The sequence below is a fragment of the Stegostoma tigrinum genome, chromosome 6, assembly GCF_030684315.1.
Source record: "Stegostoma tigrinum isolate sSteTig4 chromosome 6, sSteTig4.hap1, whole genome shotgun sequence".
Classification (NCBI taxonomy): Eukaryota; Metazoa; Chordata; class Chondrichthyes; order Orectolobiformes; family Stegostomatidae; genus Stegostoma; species Stegostoma tigrinum.
The window spans coordinates 88,671,417-88,692,687 of record NC_081359.1 but is presented as its reverse complement, the minus strand read 5'-3'; the positions used below and the strand labels follow the sequence as shown (position 1 = coordinate 88,692,687).

General features: G+C 41.2%; 1 protein-coding gene across 2 annotated transcripts in view; it reads right to left on the bottom strand.

Moving 5' to 3' along the window:
- Nucleotides 1-2,711: 2,711 nt before the first annotated feature.
- Nucleotides 2,712-21,271, bottom strand: part of LOC125453414 (copper-transporting ATPase 2-like) — a 103,057-nt gene continuing 84,497 nt past the window's right edge. The window contains exons 17-21 of one of the 2 annotated variants that reach the window (XM_048532972.2): nt 20,785-20,927; nt 19,902-20,105; nt 19,649-19,766; nt 12,072-12,174; nt 2,712-5,274 (exon numbers count right to left, since the gene is read on the bottom strand). In XM_048532972.2, coding sequence (XP_048388929.2) covers nt 5,088-5,274; nt 12,072-12,174; nt 19,649-19,766; nt 19,902-20,105; nt 20,785-20,927 — 755 coding nt within the window. In that variant the 3' untranslated portion in view covers nt 2,712-5,087. The remainder of the gene's footprint in view (nt 5,275-12,071; nt 12,175-19,648; nt 19,767-19,901; nt 20,106-20,784; nt 20,928-21,271) is intronic. The other variant, XM_059646752.1, reaches the window with a different exon arrangement.

The following is a 21,271-nucleotide window of genomic DNA, read 5'->3' as shown; positions in this document are numbered from 1 at the left end:
GTCCACCACCTACAAAGCACAAGTCAGGAGTGTGATGGAATAATCCTCACCTGCCTGGATGAGCACAGTTCCAACAACAATCAAGAAGCTTGACACCATCCAGGACAAAGCAGCCAACTTTGATTGGCACTACATCCACAAGCAGCCACTCCTTCCACCACTGACACTCAGTAGCAGCAGTGTGTACTATCTACAAGATGCACTGTAGAAATTCACCAAAGATCCTCAGGCAGCACCTTCCAAACGACTTCCATCCAGAAGGACAAGGGCAGCAGACGTATGGGAACATGAGAACCTCCAAGTTCCCCCTACCCAAGCCACTGACATTCCTGACTTGGAAATATATTGCTGTTCCTTCACTGTCACTGGGTATAAATCCTGGAATTCCTTCCCTAATGGCATTATGGGTCAACATACACTAGGTAGACTGCAGCAGTTCAAGGAGGCAGCTCACCACCACCTTCTCAAGAGCAACTCGAAATGGGCAAAAAAATGCTGGCCAGCCAGTGACACTCACATCCCACAAATGAATAGAAAAAGGATTTAAATAAATAAGTTGCATCTGTATTCACTGTAGAAAAGGACAATGGAAGTCTAAAAATCATGGAGTGGAACTGTGATACTTGAAAAAAATTAGCATTGGGAGCATATACCAGTGGTTTTAGTAGGCCTAGAGTGGATAATTCCCAGACCCAGATGAAATGCATTCATCAGTAGCTAGTTGGTGTTTGTGTATCCTTATTGTCAGTTTTCTTCCAGCTAGGCCCATGTAATGTCTCTCATAGTCCTTGCATGGCATTCTGTTGGTTTTAAAGGTTGTGTGTATGGGATCCTTTACATTATTCACTAGTTGTCAGTTCGTGTACAACTCTGATACTTGGGGTTCTGAGTAGTCTTGTGGTCATCTCTCATAGGTCTCTATGATAGGGTGACTAATGTGTCTGGCCATGTTGTGTCATGTGGCCTGTCATGAAGGTGACAGCAGATTGTGCTTTTTTTGGGTATCCATTCATTTTAAAAACTGCCTATAAATGCTTCTGTTTTGCTTTGCACAACTCCGGGTTGCTGTCGGGTATTGTGGCTCCTATAAAGAAAGGCTATCCATACAGACCAGATACTTCCCGAGGCCAGAAACCACATCCACACCCATAAATTAACTGCATCCCCCAGGACATTATTCAAACAAGCCACAACACACTGCAGATCAAGGCAGCACATTTGATGAAATCTACATAGTCTTCATGATGGCTTTTAACAAACTGTTGCATGATAGACTGGTTAAGAAGCAAAGGGTCCAGGGGATCTGTGGCATTTTGGTAAATAGAATCCAAAATTGGCTTTGTGACAAGCAGCAAAGGGTGATTCGAAGCCTGTGTGTGTCCATTGGCTTAAGAGTTTTTCATGTGGCTGCCTTAATGTTTGTAGTGTGCATCAGTGATCTATATATTCAAGAGGAGTACAATCAGTTAAATTTACAGATGAAATGAAAATTGGCAATGGCAATTATCAAGGAGGAAAGCCTTAGACTACAAGACAATATAGATGAATTGGTTAGATGGGCTGAACAGTAGCAGCTGGACTTCAATCATAAAAAGTACAGGGTGATGCATTTCGGGAGGACTAACCAGGCAAGAGAGTCTGTGTTCTTATATCCTAGGATCCTAGCATTGAAGGATCAGGGAGAACCTGGTACACATATACTGGGGGAAGCACAGACACAATAGGCCAAAGGGGCTGTTTACATAAACACTCAATCACTATGTGCTATATACCATGCTATATCCATGTCACACCTGCAGTATGTGCCGGCAGATTACAGGGTAAACAGTGAATATGCTTAAGTCAAATGGCCATGTCTCTGAGTCTAAGGGAAATGGTCCTCAGTCAATTCTAGGGGGATTGCTGCCAGTCAAAGGAATTGGCCTAGGAAGTTGAGAATATCAGCTGAATTTGGCCAATGAGCATGCAACCAGACAGGAGATTGATTAGTGCAATACCAGTCAGGAGTTGCAGAGACATCAGGCAGGGGTTTGGTCGTTCAGCAGCATGGGCTACCTTTCAATGGTGCAGGATTGTGGGAAACAATCAATCAGTCCTGAATAAGATTCAAGTTATGCAACACTAAGCACTAACAGTGGTGCTACTTTAGGCATAGTATTCACGTATCATAGAATCCCTGGTGTGGAAACAGGCCCTTCGGCCCAACCAGTCCACACCATTTCACAGAGCATCCCACCCAGATCCATCTCCCTAATCAACACATCCCTGAACACGGGCAATTTAGCACGGCCAATCCACCTAGCCTGCACATCTTTGGACTGTGGGAGGAAACCGGAGCACCCAGCAGAAGCCTACACAGACATAAGGAGAATGTGCAAACTCCATACAGTCACCCAAGGGTGGAACTGAATCAGAGTACTTGGCGCTGTGAGGTAGCAGTGCTAACCACTGAGCCACCAGAGAGTGATTGGTCACCTTCATTCTGAATGACTGAATATGCTAAACTTCTGCTTCTTGTTTCTATCTCATCATAGCCCACAAAGACCCCTATAAATTCTACCCATAATACTAAAATGATTCACTTCAGAAAATCATGGGTTTCAAGTTACTGATGTAAGAAATCTGACAAATTTATAACACATTACTGTGAACTGATTGTTTTATTTCAATAATAGAAATAAAAACAAGGAAATCAAATTTGTTTACGCCCATTTTAATTAATTGATTGTACTTAGACATTGACATACATACAATTAAATGAAAGGAAACATTTAATGACACTGATCAACAAAATGTCCTTCCATGCTTAACACGAAAGAAACCAAAATTCTGAATTTAAGGAAGCTTTTCTTTTTGATTAGTGATAAAGACACTAAATAATTTAAAATACCATTTCCTTGCCTTTTTACATCTGAACTTGAGCATTCCGACATGCAACTGGCCAACCTTCCAATTTCACCTTGAGGTTATACAAGGCTACTATCTCAAATCATCCCTGTGTTTGCTAACTTATGCTGGTTTCAGGTTAAGCACTTCAACTAAAAAAAATCCTCATTCTTGTCTTCAAATCCCTCCTTGGTTCACCCCATCCTAAGTTTTGTCTACACCACAATCCTCAAAAATATTGGCATTCTTGTAGTTTTGGCCTCTTGATTTGTGATTTTAATCATTTCAACTTTGGTGGCTATGACTTCAACTGTCTTGGTCCTAACTTAATTTACTTCCATCTTGAAATCTCTCCAGCTCTTTCCTCTTTAATACCAAGCTTTTGCTCACAATTCTTGGTAATCTCCTCACATAACATGTTTTGTAATGCTCCTGAGAGCAATTTTACAATGTTACATGTGCAATACAAGTTGCCGCGGTTTCTATTTAATATAAAACTTAGCACTTAATTTGCAGTTACACATTATACCTTTCATATATAATATAGGCATATGACTCAGACACTGCTGTGATTGATTCTAAACTAAAATTGTAACTATGATAGAATGATGTGCATTTTATACATAAGTGAAATGTTGTCAGATTTTTACATGATCCTTAATTTTCTTAAAAAAAGTGTTTAACACATTACAGAAGTTTTATTCCCCACTTCCCAATCAAAGATTCAAATATCTTTTTCATTAAATCAGCTTAAAGGTTGCTACACAGTAACAAAAACATTTTCACATCAATCTCCCCCTACAGAAAGAATGGATTACTCTAACTCAACCTTTTACAATACTAATATATCAAATCAATCCTAAAATAATAGCTGTTTTAAAAATCTATACTTAAAGCTGAAAAAAAACAATGATCTTTGAAGATAAACCACCTACATTGTTCTCAAAGTACCTTTAAAACTCAATATCCATTGCTTCTTAAAATGAACTTTGCTAATTACAAAAATGGAACAAAATGTCAACTGGTACAGAAAAATATAGCACGTGCCAAACTGGACATTTTTAATCCAAGGGTATTAAGTTCCATCAATAAATACCTGTAATTAAACTGAAAATCAATATTTGCTACTGACAAATTTTACAACAAATTATTGCTTCAAGTCTTAGTCATTCAACACTTGGATTTGAACCTTATTTTATATGCTGTGTATAATGCAATGACCTTGAATGGCAAGTGTGATTGTAATACTGCATCTATAATACTGCTGGAAAGAAAAATATCTTATGAACATGAAACAACAGAGCACACCACTACTATAATATGTAGTTGAATACACGATGTAGTAAGGCTCTTAATTCCATTGGCCTCTTGCTCAGTATGATTTTGAAATGCTATCTATTCTAATGCCCAAATCTGAATAATTTGGAACTTCACTGTTCACACTTCTAATAAAATTCTTTTGCCTGGTTAAGGACTGTGATGCAACATGCATACCGCTGATGTAAATCTTTATAATGAAGTCAAAAAAGTCTTCAATGTCACATTCAGTAACACATTATTTCTTCATTCTAAATTACCCTAAATTAATTAATTTTGTATTTTTGTTTACTCAAAGCTGATAATAGGCAAAAAAATGCCACACTTTCCTGATCTTCAACCTTAGAATTAACCAATAAGAACATGTACCCAATGGTATTAAACAGATGCCCAGGCATTTCTCTTTTCATTTTTATTTGGAGTTAGAGACTCAGATCTAAACATGGCACAGCAGTTTGCATGTTAACAATTGAGATAGTTGTCTCGTTTGGCTCTGGCAACTTCAAAAAGCTGGTATGATAGGAAATTCATAAGAAACCGTTGAGATTTTGAGAGAATGTCCAAGATTCACTTCAAATGAATAAAGTCACAAGCATTACTTATTTGCTGTTTGTTAAAGGCTGTGGACCTTTGGTTCAAAACAAGTGAATATAAGCAAAGTAGTTTGACCTTCACAAATACATTGACTACACCAAGTAAAAGTCCCATTTTGTTGCTGTTGTACATTTAATGAGCTTTATGTTAGATGGACACTCTTTGGTCACATTTCAAAAATAAAATCTATATTCTTTGAATTCTTAACCAGTGCTTTAGACCTCATAATCTTCATTTTGCTCTCCAACCAGCAGAGATCATCTTTTCCATTCATATATAGATTGATTTGATCATTTGTCAGAAGTCAAGGAATTAAGCGATAACTGACTAGGGTGTCTTGTTCGATCCCAGACCCTAGACTTTGGTAAGTCCTGTCTGTCATCAATTCCAATACAGATACTAATTTGAGATGGTGTATATTGTTTCATGCGGCCCTCTGCTTGAGATTCAAGCTTTTCTATATCTGGCTTCTTGTAGCTGAAATGGAGAACAGCAAGACAGACCATTACTTAAACTCAGAGTTCTGGACATGCATAGAAACCATTTTAAACACTGAGCAGAATCGATTATCGTACATCAGTAAAACAGAGCTTAATCTTCAATTCTAAAAGAGTAGAAGTAATAGATCATGAATTGTCGGATTCAAATCAACAGGCAAAGCAAAAAATTGCTTTTGTTTTTGATCATATCATTTATGCAATTATATATTTGACCATATTATTTATCTCAATTGCTGCTGTAATGGTGCAAGTTCTTGCAGGGTTGTAGGACTCTAAAAGGTTACAGAAATAGTAATGAGTAAAGTCATGAACTAAGTCCCACACAAGGAAATAGAGAATTTTAAATATGTAATATTGGGAGATTAAGAGGAAACAGCAGTCATTTGAGAACAGGGCTTGGGTTGCTGAGTAAGAGGTTTGGATGGAGTCTATGAATGGGAGAATGGAAGGATAGGCATGCAAACATTGGGTTAATCACCTTTATCGGTTAGAAAAGGCCCTAAGTGGGCTGAAACAGGTGGAAATAGACAAAGCTATGGAGGTGAAAGTAGACTTGTTTGGAATCTGAGAGAATACGGATCTGGAATCTCAATCTCAGCTTCATCAGGTGTTAGTGCTACAGTCTGCTCAGTGTAAAACACTAGTCAAGGAGAGGGATGATTTAAGTGTCAGAAGGTACAGAGCTTGTGATAGAAGCTGAAGGCAGTGGCCTTGGTCTTTCCAGGACCGGAAAAATGTGGGTTATCTACAGATGGATGTTGAACAAGCATGCTATCAGCATTAAAGTGTAGAAGTTTTGGCAATTTTGAAAAGAAAAAGGAGCCAAGAGTAGTTAAAGTACATATGGAACCTAACCTGATGCTTTTGAGTGATGTTGCAAAACTGAATTAAACAGATGAAGAGAAGGAGGTCAAAGATAGATCCTGGGAGACTCCAAAGGTAAAAGCACAGTTAGGAAGAGAAGTCATTGAGACAGACAAGTTAATGACTGTAGAGTTAATCATGTAACTAAGCAGTTATTTCAGTTAGGTAGCGAAGGAAGATTACACAATCAATCGCGCTGAAGATGCAAAGCGGTTGACCGGAACATTAACTTGTACTCGGTGTAGTAAAACATCTAATGAGCCTTACAGAAATATTCTCAAACAAAATTTGACACTGTAGACGTATTTGATCAAGGAGCATCTTAAAGGAAAAACAGAGCTTCAGGGAAAGCATTCCACAGTTTAGCAACTGCACAACTGATCACATTGGGCACCAATGGGTGAAGAGATCAGAATTTGGGATGGTCAAAAGATCAGAATTGGAGAACTGTATAAACCTCAGAGGTGTGGGTCTACAGGAGATTACAGAGATCAAGAAAGATGAAGCAATGGGTACACAGAAACCCATAAGAACACTTAGCGGGGCAGCGATCATAATATGGTAGAGTTCAGTCTGCAGTTTGAAAGAGAGAAGGCAAAATCGGACGTAATGGTGTTACAGTTAAATAAAGGTAATTACAGGGGCACGAGAGAGGAACTGACGAAAATCGACTGGAAGAAGAGCCTAGTGGGAAGACAGTAGAGCAACAATGGCAGGAGTTTCTGGGTGCAACTGGGGACACTGTACAGAGGTTCATCCCAAAGAAAAGAAAGATTATCATGTTGGGGGTGGGGGGAGGGGTGGACTTAGACAGCCATGGCTGACAAAGGAAGTCAGGAAATGTATCAAAGAAAAAGAGACAGCCTATAAAGTGGCCAAGAACACTGGGAAATTAGAAGATTGGGAAGGCTACAAAAACAGAGGATAACAAGAGAAAAATAAGGAAGGAGAGGATCGAATATGAAGGTAGGCTAGCCAGTAATATTAGAAATGGTAGTGAAAGTTTCTTTTAATACTCAAGAAACAAACGAGAGGCAAAAGTAGACATTGGGCTGCTCCAAATTGATGCTGGAAGGCTAGTGATGGGAGATAAGGCAACAGCTGAAGAACTTAATAAGTACGTTGCGTCAATCTTCACAGTGGAAGACATGAGTAGTATCCCAACAATTAAGGAGAGTCAGGGGGCAGAGTTGAGTATGGTAGGCATTACAAATAAGAAAGTGCTAGGAAAGCTAAAAGGTCTAAAAACTGATAAATCTGTGGGCCCCGATGGGTTACATCCTAGAATTCTGAGGAAGGTACCTGAGGAAATAGTGGAGGCGTTGGTTGTAATCTTTCAAAAGTCACTGGAGTCAGGCAAAGTCCCAGATGATTGGAAAATCACTGTTGCAACTCCCTTGTTTAAGAAATGATCAAGACAAAAGATGGAAAATTATAGGCCAATTAGCCTAACCTCTGTTGTTGGTAAAATTCTAAAATCTACTGTTAAGGATGAGATTTCTAAATTCTTGGAAGTACAGGGTCAGATTAGAACAAGTCAGCATGGATTTAGTAAGGGGAGGTCGTGCCTGACAAACCTGTTAGGATTCTTTGAAGAGGTAACAAGTAGGTTTGACCAAGGAAACCCAGTGGATGTTATCTATCTAGACTTCCAAAAGGCCTTTGATAAGGTGCCTCACGGGAAGCTGCTGAGTAAGATGAGGGCCCAAGGTGTTCAAGGTGAGCTACTGGCATGTCTGACAGAAGGCAGAGAGTTGGGATAAAAGTCTCTTTATCGGAATGGAAACTGGTGACAAGTGGTGTCCGCAGGGTTCAGTGTTGGGGCTGCAGCTGTTCACTTTATATATTAATGATCTGAATGAAGGGACTGCGAGCATTCTGGTGAAGTTTGCCGATAATACGAAATTAGGTGGACAGGCAGGTAATACTGAGGTGGTGGGTAGGCTGCAGAAAGATTCAGACACTTTAGGAGAGTGGTCCAAGAAATCGCTGATGAAATTCAACGTAAGCAAACGCGAGGTCTTGCACTTTGGAAAAGGAACACAGGCAAGGACTATTTTCTAAACGGTGAGAAAATTCATAAAGCCGAAGTACAAAGGGATCTGGGAGTGCTAGTCCAAGATTCTCTAAAGGTTAACTTGCAGGTCGAGTCTGTGGTTAAGAAAGCGAATGTAATGTTGCCACTTATCTCAAGAGGGTTAGAATATAAAAGCAGCAATATGCTTCTGAGACATTATAAAGCTCTAGTTAGGCCCCATTTAGAATACTGTGTCCAATTTTGGGCCCCATACCTCAGGAAGGACATACTGACACTGAAGCGTGCCCAGTGGAGATTCACACGGATGATCCCTGGAATGGTAGGCCTAACATACGATGAACGGCTGAGGATCCTGGGATTGTATTCATTAGAGTTTACAAGGTTGAGGGGAGATCTAATAGAAACATACAAGATAATGCATGGCTTAGAAAGGGTGGACGCTGGGAGGTTTTTTCCGTTAGGCGGGGAGACTAGGACCTGTGGGCACGGTCTTAGAATTAGAGGGGGTAAGTTTAGAACAGAAATGAGGGGACATTTCTACAGCCAGAGAGTGGTGGGCCTGTGGAATTCATTGCCATTGAGCACAGTGGAGGCCAGGACGTTAAATGTCTTCAAGGCAGAGATTGATAATTTCTTGATCTCGCAAGAAGTTAAGGGCTACGGGGAAAGTGTGGGTAAGTGGAGTTGAAATGCCCATCAGCCATGATTAAATGGCGGAGTGGGCTTGATGGGCCAAATAGCCTTACTTCCACTCCTACGCCTTATGGTCTTAAACAAAGAGGCAAATGTTAAAAACATGTTGTTTAATCGGAAGGCAAGCGAAGTCATTTGTGATGAGTGAATAGAACCTGCGTAAATTAAGATTTGGGTAGTGAAAATTTGGTTAATTTTTATGGAAGGTAAAATATGAAATGCCAGCTGGAATTATGTTAGAATATTCTTATAGAACATTACAGCGCAGTACAGGCCCTTCGGCCCTCGATGTTGCGCCAACCTGTGAAACCAACCTGAAGCCCATCTGACCTACACTATTCCATTATCATTTTTGTACTTACTGTAGATAACGGGAACAGCTCTTGTTTGACTGCCTTGTCTAAACTGATCATAAAATGGTTGGTTTGAATGGAAATTTGATAAGAAATATAAACTGCTTGAGCCTCAGCATAACAAACCCAACTTTGCGGCAGAAGTCCCTCAACCATGGAACCATTCTGGATGTAATACATGTTAGTCTATCCAGAACATCATGAAAATTCAGTGGAACCCCCCTGCTTTTTGTAGGCAACATTCTTAATTATGAAGCTCAAGATTCCATGTGCTTACTATTCTCTCAGTAGGCCCTATGCCTTTTAAAATCATTCTTATAACACGCTTCCTAGGATTTATTAATTGTGGATTAGATCTCCTGATTCATTCTGCCAAAATGCATAGCCCACGTTGTGTATTAAAATTGATTCTTTTCACCTACTCCGCTAGCCTGATGCTCTGCTGCAGTCAAATGGAATCATATTCGGTGGATATAAATGGAATCAAACGTCAGCTTTCCTGCTCCTCTGATGCTGCCTGGCCTGCTGTGTTCCACACTGTGTCATCTCCAACTCCAGCATCGGCAGTTCTTACTATCTCTGAATCATACTGCTTGTCACTGCTCTGAGCTGGACAAGTGGTGGACAAGATTTTGTGAACAATAATCAAGGGGAAAATATCAGTATCCATTTTGAGAGGACTAGTTAATCAAGGACATCCAGCATAAATTTATAAGGCTTTTTTTGTACATGAATAAACTAATTGAATATCTTGAAGTAACTGAAGGGAAAAAAATTGGGTAATGTCCAGATAAATTTTAAGATAGTGTTGGATACAGTAAAAGCTGATTAATAAAATTGTGACTAAGAATACGAATGTCAGCTGACGGAAAATATTAATTTAAGGACCAAAGACCATAAGTTCTGCTAAATAGTTATCTTTCATAACTGGAGAAAGCTAGATCGTGGAGTTCCTCAAGGGTTGGTGGTAGAATGACTGCTATTTTTAGTATCTAAAAGTGGAATAGAGACCAACATTTTTTTTAAAAAGATGGAAAGTGAAGTTGAAGCCAAATGTCAGCCTTGATCAAATTGACTGGAGGATCTGACTCTGCGATTCATGTAGTCAATTAATTACTAAACATGTTAGATAATAAAAACATGGATGAGGATTTTGGCAGGGCAGGAGATGAGCTGAGATACAGACTACAGGTATGTTGTGAAGGTAGAAACAGAATAACTTAAAAATGGTGCATTACATTGTTAGAAGCACATTTCAAGTTAACAAGATTCCCAACATAGAAGGCAGTCCAATCCAGCCTCAGCCAGTTTCCATCAAGAAAGCTAAAGCAGCTAACTGGGGAACAGTTTTTGGCAGTGGCTGAAAACTCTCAGGGTGAGAACAAGATGAGGGAGGTGCAGTTGTTCATCAGGAGACAGCAACAAATATGCTGGTAAGCTTTTGGAGATGCTAACAGAAGCACAAAGGGAAGCCAAGCAGCATCTCAGGAGCACAAAAGCTGACGTTTCGGGCCTAGATCCATCTTCGGTCCGCCTCCCCCTCTCTCCCTATTTATTCCAGTTCCCTCTCCCCATCCCCCTCTCTGATGAAGGGTCTAGGCCCGAAATGTCAGCTTTTGTGCTCCTGAGATGCTGCTTGGCCTGCTGTGTTCATCCAGCCTCACATTTTATTATCTTGGAATTCTCCAGCATCTGCAGTTCCCATTATCTCTCACAAAGGGAAGCTATGTGATTATCTAAACAGGAGTCAAAGCTGTGGCTGAAGAATAGTAATTCAATAGGTTCTGAGGAATTGACAAGGAGAGATAGTGCACTACAGGCACAGAGGATGGATAATTTGGAAGTACAAGCAACTGTGTAGGGAATGGTGATAGATTTCAACAGCACAAACAGGCTGGTGGAACAGGCAGACAAGTGCGAGATGAAATTTAATACAGAAAATTTTGATGTGGTAAATTTTGGCAGAAAGAATGAACAGATGCAATAGAAAATGAAAGATATATTGTAAAAGGGTATTGGAACTGGACATGAGTGTATATGCAAAATCTTTGCTGGTGAGACCACAAATTGAAAACCTGGTTAAAAAGCCATTTGGGTACCAGGCTTTATAAATAGAGACGTAGCACAGAAGCAAGGAAGCTATGTTGAAGCTCTGTAAAGTTCTGGCCTGGTCTGAACTGAACTAAATGTGTCCAACTCGGAACACAACAATTCATGAACAATGTGAAAGATTTAGAGAATGGTTCAGGGATAAGGAACTTCAGTTGTGTTAACAGATTGAAGAAACTGGACTTAGATAAGACAGGCTTAAGAGTGATTTGATGGATGTGTTCAAAGCTTTGAGGGGTCTAGACAGATTTCTCCCTATCTACTCTTTCACATTGAGGCGAAAGGTCCCGAACCAGAGAACACCAACTTAAAATGATTGGTGAAATGTGACATGAGGAGGTCTTTTACACTGCAAGTACTTAGAATCTGCTATGTGCTAATGGAGCATGCGTTGGAGATAAAACATAAATTAGAGATAACGCAGTGGATCTGGATATTTTTGTGATGTAATCATTCTAGATTCGATTTCACTTGTAGCTTTGACTAGGACCATTTTTGTGCAAAGTTGCCAATCCTATTTGCAGGTATTTTTTATCAAAGGAATTATTTGATGTAGCTTCTTTTGTTCTGCTGAGAGTATTATCCAGTACCATCTCTTTCAAATAATAAAATGCAAATTGATGTTTGAACAGTCAACTTGTTTCTGAAATATCAAACATTAGACCCCACTGTTAGGAAAAGTATGACACGGCGAAAATGTTAAACTCAGTCACTTACAGTCTCAGCATTAGTGATGAAACTACGACAGAAACGGATGAAGCAGCCATTGCTGCAGACCCCATCCATGGCTGTAAAACTAGGCCGAGTGGCAAAAAAACTCCTAGAAATTTGGGAGCATGTAGAGCATTTAAAACATAAGTTACTCTAATTTCGATAAAACAAATCAGCTGAAGCTTACATCTAAGAATCTTGAATGAAATATGCACAAGATTTAACAGAGATTTTGACTATAATTTTCCAAAATTCTTTGGAATGGTGAATTGACAGAAAATTGAATAATAAATGCCACGTCAGTCTTAAAACAAAAAATATGAAGCTGAACTAAGAAATTTAAAGTCCACATAATCTTACTTCAGGAGTTGAATATATTACTAGGATAGAAAACAAATGATCAAACTATCAAGCACTGAGAGAAACATGAGGCTGGATTTAATTCAACACAATCAAATGTTGTGTACCCAACTGGCAAATGCCCCTGAGGACAAACCAGCAGAGGCAGGTGAAGCCCCTGAGATAGAATCGTAGAATCCCTAAAGCGCAGAAGGACCATGTGGCCCATTGATTCTGCAATGACCCTCTGAAAAGCATCTCAGGGAAACCCCCACCCTATGCCCATAACCCCACATTTACCACGGCTAATCCACCTAACCTGCATATCCCTGGACATTACAGAACAATTTAGCAGAAACTGGAACACCTGGCAGACACCCACACAGACAGTGGGAGAAAATGCTAGCTCCACAAAGATAGTTAAGTAAGGCTGGAATCCAACCCAGGTCCCTGACCACACGATACAGCACTGCTAACCACTGTGCCACTTGTTTGTCCTCAATCCTTCACGGTTCTCATGAGGAAATGAAAAACATAACCTTGTTACAATGTTACATTTGTTTACAGCATTATTTCAATAGATGCAAGATATCAATCTATTATTTATATATCTTTCTCACATTACTATATCATGTTCTGATAAGGGGACTAACAGGGACGGCAGTGCAGGGAGAGGAATGTTCTTCCTGCATGATATTTGAGGTGAGGGACGCCATTAGTATTCCATCCAAGTAGATCTGCAGGAAGTGCACCTAACTCTTGCTGCTCCAAGACCGCGTTGGGAACTGGAGCGGGAGCTGGATGAACTTCGGATCATTCGGGAGGCAGAGTCTATGATAGGTAAGAGTTACAGGGAAGTAGTTACTCCTAGACTCGAAGAAAGCTGGGTAACTGTTAGAAGCGGGGGGCGGGGGAAACAAAAAAGAGTCAGTGCAGGGATCCCCTGAAAAACAAGTATAGCATTTTGGATACTGTTGGGTGGGGGGGGACTTACAAGGGGCATGCACTGGCACAGAGTCCGTCCCTCTTGCACAGATGGGCAGTGGGGGGGGGGGGGGGGGGGGGGGGGGGAGGAAATAGGAGGAGTGTGTTAGTTATTGGGGATTTGGGGATTCAATAGTTAGAGGGTCAGATAGAAGCTTTGTTGGGAACGAAAGAGACTCACGGTTGGTGTGTTGTCTCCCAGGTGCCAGGGTCCGTGATGTCTCGGATCGTGTTTTTGGGGTCCTGAAGGGAGAGGGTGACCAACCCCTGGTCGTGGTCCACATAGGTAGCAACGACATAGGTAGAAAGAGGAATAGGGATCTAAGGCAGGATTTCAGGGATCTAGGGTAGAAGCTGAGAGCTAGAATAAAGAGTTGTTATCTCTGGTTTGTTACCTGTGCCACATGATAGCGAGGCGAAGAACAGGGAGAGATATCAGCTCAACATGTGGCTGCAGGGATGGCGCAGGAGGGTTTCAGGTATATGGATAATTGGGGCTCATTCTGGACAAGGTGGGACCTCTACAAACAGGACGGTCTTTACTTGAACCAGAGGGGTACTAATATCCTGGGTGGGAAATTTGCTATTCAGGTGGATTTAAACTAGCTCAGCAGGGGAATGGGAACCTGCGGTGTAGTTCCAGTGCACAGGAGGATGAGTGTATGGAGGACTGCACCGTCACAGGAGCGTGCTGGCAGACAGCAAGCTGGTTTGAAGCGTGTCCATTTCAAGCCAGGCGTATCCATTATAAGGTAGGTGAGCTTGCAGCATGAATAGGTATCTGGGGCTTCGATGTTGTGGCCATTTCTGAGACATGGATACAGCAAGGTCAAGAATGGATGTTGTAGGTTCCAGGATTTAGATCTTTCATAAAGATCAGGGAAGGTGGTAAAAGAGGGGGAGGTGTGGCTTTGTTCATCAACGTCAGTATAATGGTGGCTGAAAGAACTTTTGGCCAGGACTTGTCTACTGAGGTGGTATGGGCTGAGGTCAGAAACAGGAGAGGAGAGGTCACACTGCTGCGAGTTTTTTTTTAATAGGCCTCCGCAAAGTTCCAGGGATGTGGAGGAGAGGATTGGCAAAACAATTCTGGGCAGGAGTGAAAGGAACAGGGTGGTCATTATGGGAGATTTAACTTCCCAAACATTGATTGGAAATGCTATAACTCTAGCACGTCGGATGGATCAGTTTTTGTCCAATGTGTGCAGGAGGGTTTCCTGACACAATATGTCCAAGGGCCCTCAAGCAGGGAGGCCACACTGGATCTGGTACTTGGTAATGAACCAGGCCAGGTGTTTGATTTCGTGGTGGGTGAGCACTTTGGAGAGAGTAACAATAATTCAGTTACGTTTAGTTTAGCAATGGAAAGGGATAGGAACATGCCACAGGGAAAGAGTTTAGATGGGGGAAGGGAAATTATAATGCGATTAGGCAAGACTTTGGAGACATAGAATGAGGCAGCAAAATGCAGGGGATGGGGACAATCGAAACGTGGAGCTGGTTTAAGGAACAGATAGGGACATACCTATCAAGGACGCACACTGTCAGGCAGGGAGGAAGTGATAAGGTAAGGGAACCGTGGTTTACTAAAGAAATTGTATCTCTTGTTAAGCTGAAGAGGAAGGCTTATGTGTCGTTGAGACAAGATGGTTCAGATGAGGCGATGGAGAGTTACAGATTAGCTAGGAAGGATTTAAAGAGAGAGTTGAGAAGACCAAGGAGAGGACATGAGCAGTCATTAGCAGGTAGAATAAAGGAGAAGCCTAAAGCTTTCTATAGGTATGTGAGGAATACAAAGAGAACAGAGCCCTGCGGGACACCACTCAGTACTCAGGGAGTAGTACCAGAAGATTGGAGGGAGGCAAATGTTGTTCCTCTTTTCAAGAGAGGGAATAGGGAAATGCCTGGAAATTACAGACCAGTCAGTCTTAATTCTATGGTCAGCAAGGTTTTGGAAAGAATTCTGAGGGATAGGATTTATGACTATTTGGAAAAGGATAGCGTGATTAAAGGGAGTCAGGTCATGCCTTACAAATCTTATTGAGTTCTTTGAGGAAGTCACAAGACAGGTTGACGAGGGTCGAGCAGTGGATGTGGTGTACATTGGGCTTCAGCAAGGCATTTGATAAGATTCCCCATGGCAGGCTCATTCATAAAGTCAGGAGGTATGGGATACAGGGTGATTTGGCTGTCTGGGTTCAGAATTGGTTGGCTGACAGGAGGCAGAGAGTGGTTGTAGATGGTAAATATTCTGCCTGGAGGTCAGTGCTGAGTGGTGTCCCGCAGGGCTCTGTTCTTGGGCCTCTGCTCTTTGTAGATTTTATAAATGACTTGGATGAGGAAGTTGAGGGGTGGGTTAGTATGTTTGCTGATGACACAAAGGTTGGAGGTGCCGTTGATAGTATCGAGGGCTATTGCAGGCTTCAGCGAGACATCGACAGAATGCGGAGCTGGGCTGAGAAATGGCAGATGGAGTTCAACCTGGATAAATGCGAAGTGATGCATTTTGAAAGGTCCAACTTACATGCTGAATATAGGATTAAAGGCAGGATTCTCAGCAGTGTGGAGGAACAGCGGGATCTTGGTGTTCAAGTGCATAGCTCCCTCAAAGTTGCCACCCAGGTGGATAAGGTTGTTAAGAAAGCATATGGTGTTTTGACTTCCTTTAACAGGGGGATCGGGTTTAAGAGCAGCAAGGTTATGCTGCAGCTCTACAAAACCCTGGTGAGACCACACTTGGAATATTGTGTCCAGTTCTGGTCGCCCTATTATAGGAAAGATGTGGAGGCTTTGGAGAGGGTGCAAAGGAGGTTTACCAGGATACTGCCTGGACGGGAGGGCTTGTCTTATGAGGAGAGGTTGACTGAGCTCGGACTTTTCTCTTTGGAGAGAAGGAGGAAGAGAAGTGACCTGATCGAGGTGTACAAGATAATGAGAGGCATGGATAGAGTCGATAGCCAGAGAGAGACTTTTCTCCAGGGCAGCACTGACTGCCACAAGGGGTCATAGTTTTAAGGTGTTAGGAGGAAGGTATAGAGGAGACGTCAGAGGGACGTTCTTCACCCAGAGAGTTGTGAGCGCATGAAATAGTTTACCAGTGGTAGTCGTGGAAGCAGAGTCATTAGTGACATTTAAGCGACTGCTGGACAGGCACATGGACAGCAGTGAATTGAGGAGAATGTAGGTTAGGTTATTTTATTTTTGGATTAGGAATATTCCATGGCACAACATCGTGGGCCGAAGGGCCGGTACTGTGCTGTACTTTTCCATGTTCTAAAAGGATGACTCGGGTAAGAATAGGGCCTGCAAAAGATAGAAGTGGGAAGTTGTGTATGGACCCTGTGGAGATTGGAGAGGTGCTAAACGAATATTTTTCATCTTTTTTCACTTAGGAAAAGGAGAATATTGTAGAGAAGACTGAGATATGGGCTATTAGACTTGAAAGGATTGAGGTTAGTAAGGAGGTGGTGTTATCAATTCTAGAAGGTAAGAAGGTAGACAAATCCTCTGGGCCTGATGGGATTTTTCAGAGGATTCTCTGGGAAGCTAGGGAGGAGATGGCGGAGCCTTTGGCCTTGAAAGTTGCCACCCAAGTTGACAGGATTGTTAAGAAGGCACACAGTGTTTTAGCTTTTATTAATAGAGGGTTCTTCTGGAACCAAGAGGTTATGGTGAAGCTGTACAAAACTCTGGTGCGGCCGCACTTGGAGTATTGTGTACAGTTCTGGTCACCGCATTATAAGAAGGATGTGGAAGCTTTGGAAAGGGTGCAGAGAAGATTTACTAGGATGTTGCCTGGTATGGAGGGAAGGTCTGACGAGGAAAGGCTGAGGGGCTTGAGGCTGTTTTCATTAGAGAGAAGGTTGAGAGGTGACTTAATTGAAACATATAAAATAATCAGAGGGTTAGATAGGGTGGATAGGGAGAGCCTTTTTCCTAGGATGGTGACAACGAGCACGAGGGGCATAGCTTTAAATTGAGGGGTGAAAGATATAGGACAGATGTCAGAGGTAGTTTCTTTACTCAGAGTAGTAAGGGAATGGAACGCTTTGCCTGCAAAGGTAGTAGATTCGCTAACTTTAGGTACATTTAAGTCGTCATTGGTTAAGCATATGGACGTACATGGAATAGAGTAGGTTAGATGGGCTTGAGATCGGTATGACAGGTTGGCACAACATCAAGGGCCGAAGGGCCTGTACTGTGCAGTAACGTTCTATGTTCTATGACCTTTGCGTCGCCATTGTCTACAAGTTTAGTACCAGAGGACTGGAGGATTGCAAATGTTGTGCCCTTGTTTAAGAAGGGCAGTAGAGATGACCCAGGTAATTATAGACAAGTGAGTTTTACGTCTGTTGTAGGAAAAGTTTTGGAAAGGATTATAAGAGTTAGGATTTATAATCATCTAGCAAGCAACAATTTGATTGAAGATAGTCAACATGGATTCGTCAAGGGCAGGTCGTGTCTCACAAACCTCAGTTTTTTGCGAAGGTGACCAAGCATGTGGATGAGGGTAGGGCAGTGTACATGGACTTCAGTAAAGCCTTTGATAATGGTTCCACATGGTAGGCTATTGGAGAAAATACAGAGGCATGGGATTGAGGGAAATTTAGCAGTTTGGATTAGAAACTGGCTTTCTGTAAGAAGGCGACAAGTGGTGGTTGATGGAAAATATCCAGCCTGGAGTCCAGTTACTAGTGGCATGCCACAAGGATCAGTTTTGGGACCACTGCTGTTTGTCATTTCTATAAATGACTTGGATGCAGGCATAGGTGGATGGGTTAGTAAGTTTGCAGAAAGTCGGTGGAGTAGTGGACTGTGTGGACGAATGTTGCAGGTTGCAGGGAGACTTGGATAAACTGCAGAATTGGGCTGAAAGGCGGCAAATGGAGTTCGGTGCAGATAAATGTGAGGTGATTCACTTTGGGAAGAGTAATAGGAAGGCAGAATACTGGGTCAATGGAAAGATTCTCGGTAGTGTGGATGTGCAGAGGGATCTTGGTGCCTATGTACACAGATCCCTGAAAGTTTCCACCCAGGTTGCTAGCGCTGTTAAGAAGGCATACAGTGTGTCAGGTTTTATTGATAAAGGGATTGAGTTCTAGAGCCGTGATGTCATGCTGCAACTGTACAAAATGCTAGTACGGCCTCACTTGGAATATTGCGTACAGTTCTGGTCACCCCATTACAGGAAGGATGTGGAAGCATTGGACAAAGTGCAGAGGAGATTTACCAGGATGTTGCCTGGTCTGGACCGAAGGTCTTATGAGAAATGGCTGAGGGACTTGGGTCTGTTCTCATTGGAGAGAAGAAGGCTAAGAGGGGATTTAATAGAGACATACAAGATGATCAGAGGATTAGATAGGGTGGACAGTCTTTTTCTTGGGATGATGGCGTCGGCTTGTACGAGGGGTGATAGATTTAAGACAGATGCCAGAGGCGGGTTCTTTTCTCAGAGTGGTAAGGGTGTGGAATGCCCTGCCTGCCAATGTAGTTAACTCAGCCACATTGGGGGCATTTAAACAGTCCTTGGATAAGCTTATGGATGATGACGGGATAGTGTAGGGGGATGGGCTTGGATTAGTTCACAGGTCGGCACAACATTGAGGGCCGAAGGGCCTGTTCTACGCTGTATTGTTCTATGTTCTATATACTATCCTTCATAATTACAGTTAGTGAGATCTAAATTTAGCATTCACATTGCAAATGCAATGCAATGTCTCCCGTTTTTGTTACATAAAACATGTGGCAATAAAGACATTTTAGGACAATTGATGTGGTATGACACCATCTTGATCAGCACAGTATGTGCACAAAGTGGTTTATGTTTTTGCCATAATTTTATAACACTCAAGAGAAAGTTGCCTTCCTGTTGAAGCTACAGTGGAATTGTAAAACAGTAGTTAAGCAATTTCTAGGTGTTTTCAAATGGGTTATTTCCCTTCATTTCCCCTTAAAGATACTTCTAGCAATCAGCTCCAACAACCAACAACACTGTTTGAGCTCAATAAAAGGTCCGTTCCTCAGAAGACACATGGAAAACATCTTTCTAGAGACAGGTCCTGAATGACTGCTGGAAGTTTTAACTTGAAGGCAGCAGCATTAACCTCAAGTTAGGGAATTTCAATAGTATTAGCACAGTTCTTACATAATTTAAAAGTGGTTTGGTTATAGAATAGCAGTATGCATGTAACACCAGTATAAAATTAAATATGACCATGTAACATTTGCAGCAAATAAAGCAGAGAAACACACTGACTCACCAGCAGCAATAGGGATTCCTACAAGATTATAAATGAAAGCAAAAATAAAATTGATCCGAATTCGACGAACAGTCTGTTTCGACAAATCAATACTAGCTACAACATCTAGCAGATCATTCTGGGGGCAAAACAAAGAATGTATGATAGCACAAAATATAAACAAGTAGCAATTTTTACCCTGATCTATATTTACATAATCTAAGTACTAAAGTTGAGCTAAATAAATATTGTAGGAACATAAACACTGACTCACCCTAATAAGCACGACATCTGCTGCTTCAATAGCCACATCTGTGCCAGTTCCTATGGCAATTCCCACATCAGCTTTCGCCAGGGCTGGAGAATCATTTACACCATCTCCTACCATTGCCACAATTTTCCCCTGATCCTGAAGTTCCTGCACTTTGGCTACTTTATGTGAGGGAAGAACCTCTGCAAACACTTTCTTGATGCCAACCTTAAAAAGTGGAAACATTTGCATAAACAATTGGAGAATTCGTTGCCTATTTTGCATTAAACGTAAAATACTTTGATATTTTTAATTTCTGATGGCTGTAATCAGGAATAGTAAATGGGTCAAGCATCTCTTAGTTATAATATGCACTGTTCCAGGATCTGGAAAATGTCTTTTAAAAGTATTTGTCTTGAAATCTGAAGAACTTAAAATATAAATGCTGAATTTTCACCTCTGAGGAGACAGAAGTCACAAAGCGTACTAATAAACATATGTATTTAACAGTTCACTCCTGAACTATAGTAAGGTAGTAAGGTGACTGGGTTCTAAGAAATCAAGAGTCATGCAATAATTTCAAAGGACTAGGTTTATGATTATTACTCTAATAAAAAGCCCATTTACAAAAGAACCATTGTGATCAGCTTCTGGATCTTCTGAGAAGATTGGATACCCTTGCCCCTGTGGGTTCAGATAGTAGCACTCTTGCCTCTGAGTCAGTACACTGTGGGTTCAAGTTCCCTCTACAGACTCGAATATTAATGTCCAGTGTAATACTGAGGTCTAATTTTCAGACAGGTTAACTGTCTGCTCTCTCAGGTGTGTGTAAAATCTATTTTGAAATTATTTCATCAAATGCAGGGAGTATACTCACAGAGATCAATCAAACTTTATTAAAATCTACCTGGCTGGCAATGGCTGTTGCTGTTTTGCGGTTGTCACCTGTTAATAGCACCACATCCACTCCCATATTATTCAGTGTGTACACAGCGAGTGCAGCTTCAGGTTTGACTGTATCTGCAATTGCTATCATTCCACACAGTGTACCTTGGAAAAATAAAATATATCATTCACTCAATCTTAGGAAATACCATGGCAATCTTTTTAAATTAAATCTGCACATGATATTTACAACTCTTGTTTTTGTGCTCAGTATTCTTTTCAATATTAAATCAATATCATTGCATTACATTTCTTCATAGCAATTTTGGGCACCCTGTACATACTTACTTCATACAAATTTATTGGAGTATTACCAGTTACCTAATCCCTCCCTGTCCAAAGTCACAAAGTTCTAGCAGTTTCCATTTAATATTTTCAGTACATTATCTTCTTTCTTTGCTTAGCTTTCAGCAAATTTCAGCTCTGTTAAATTATTCTTATTTTAAGCA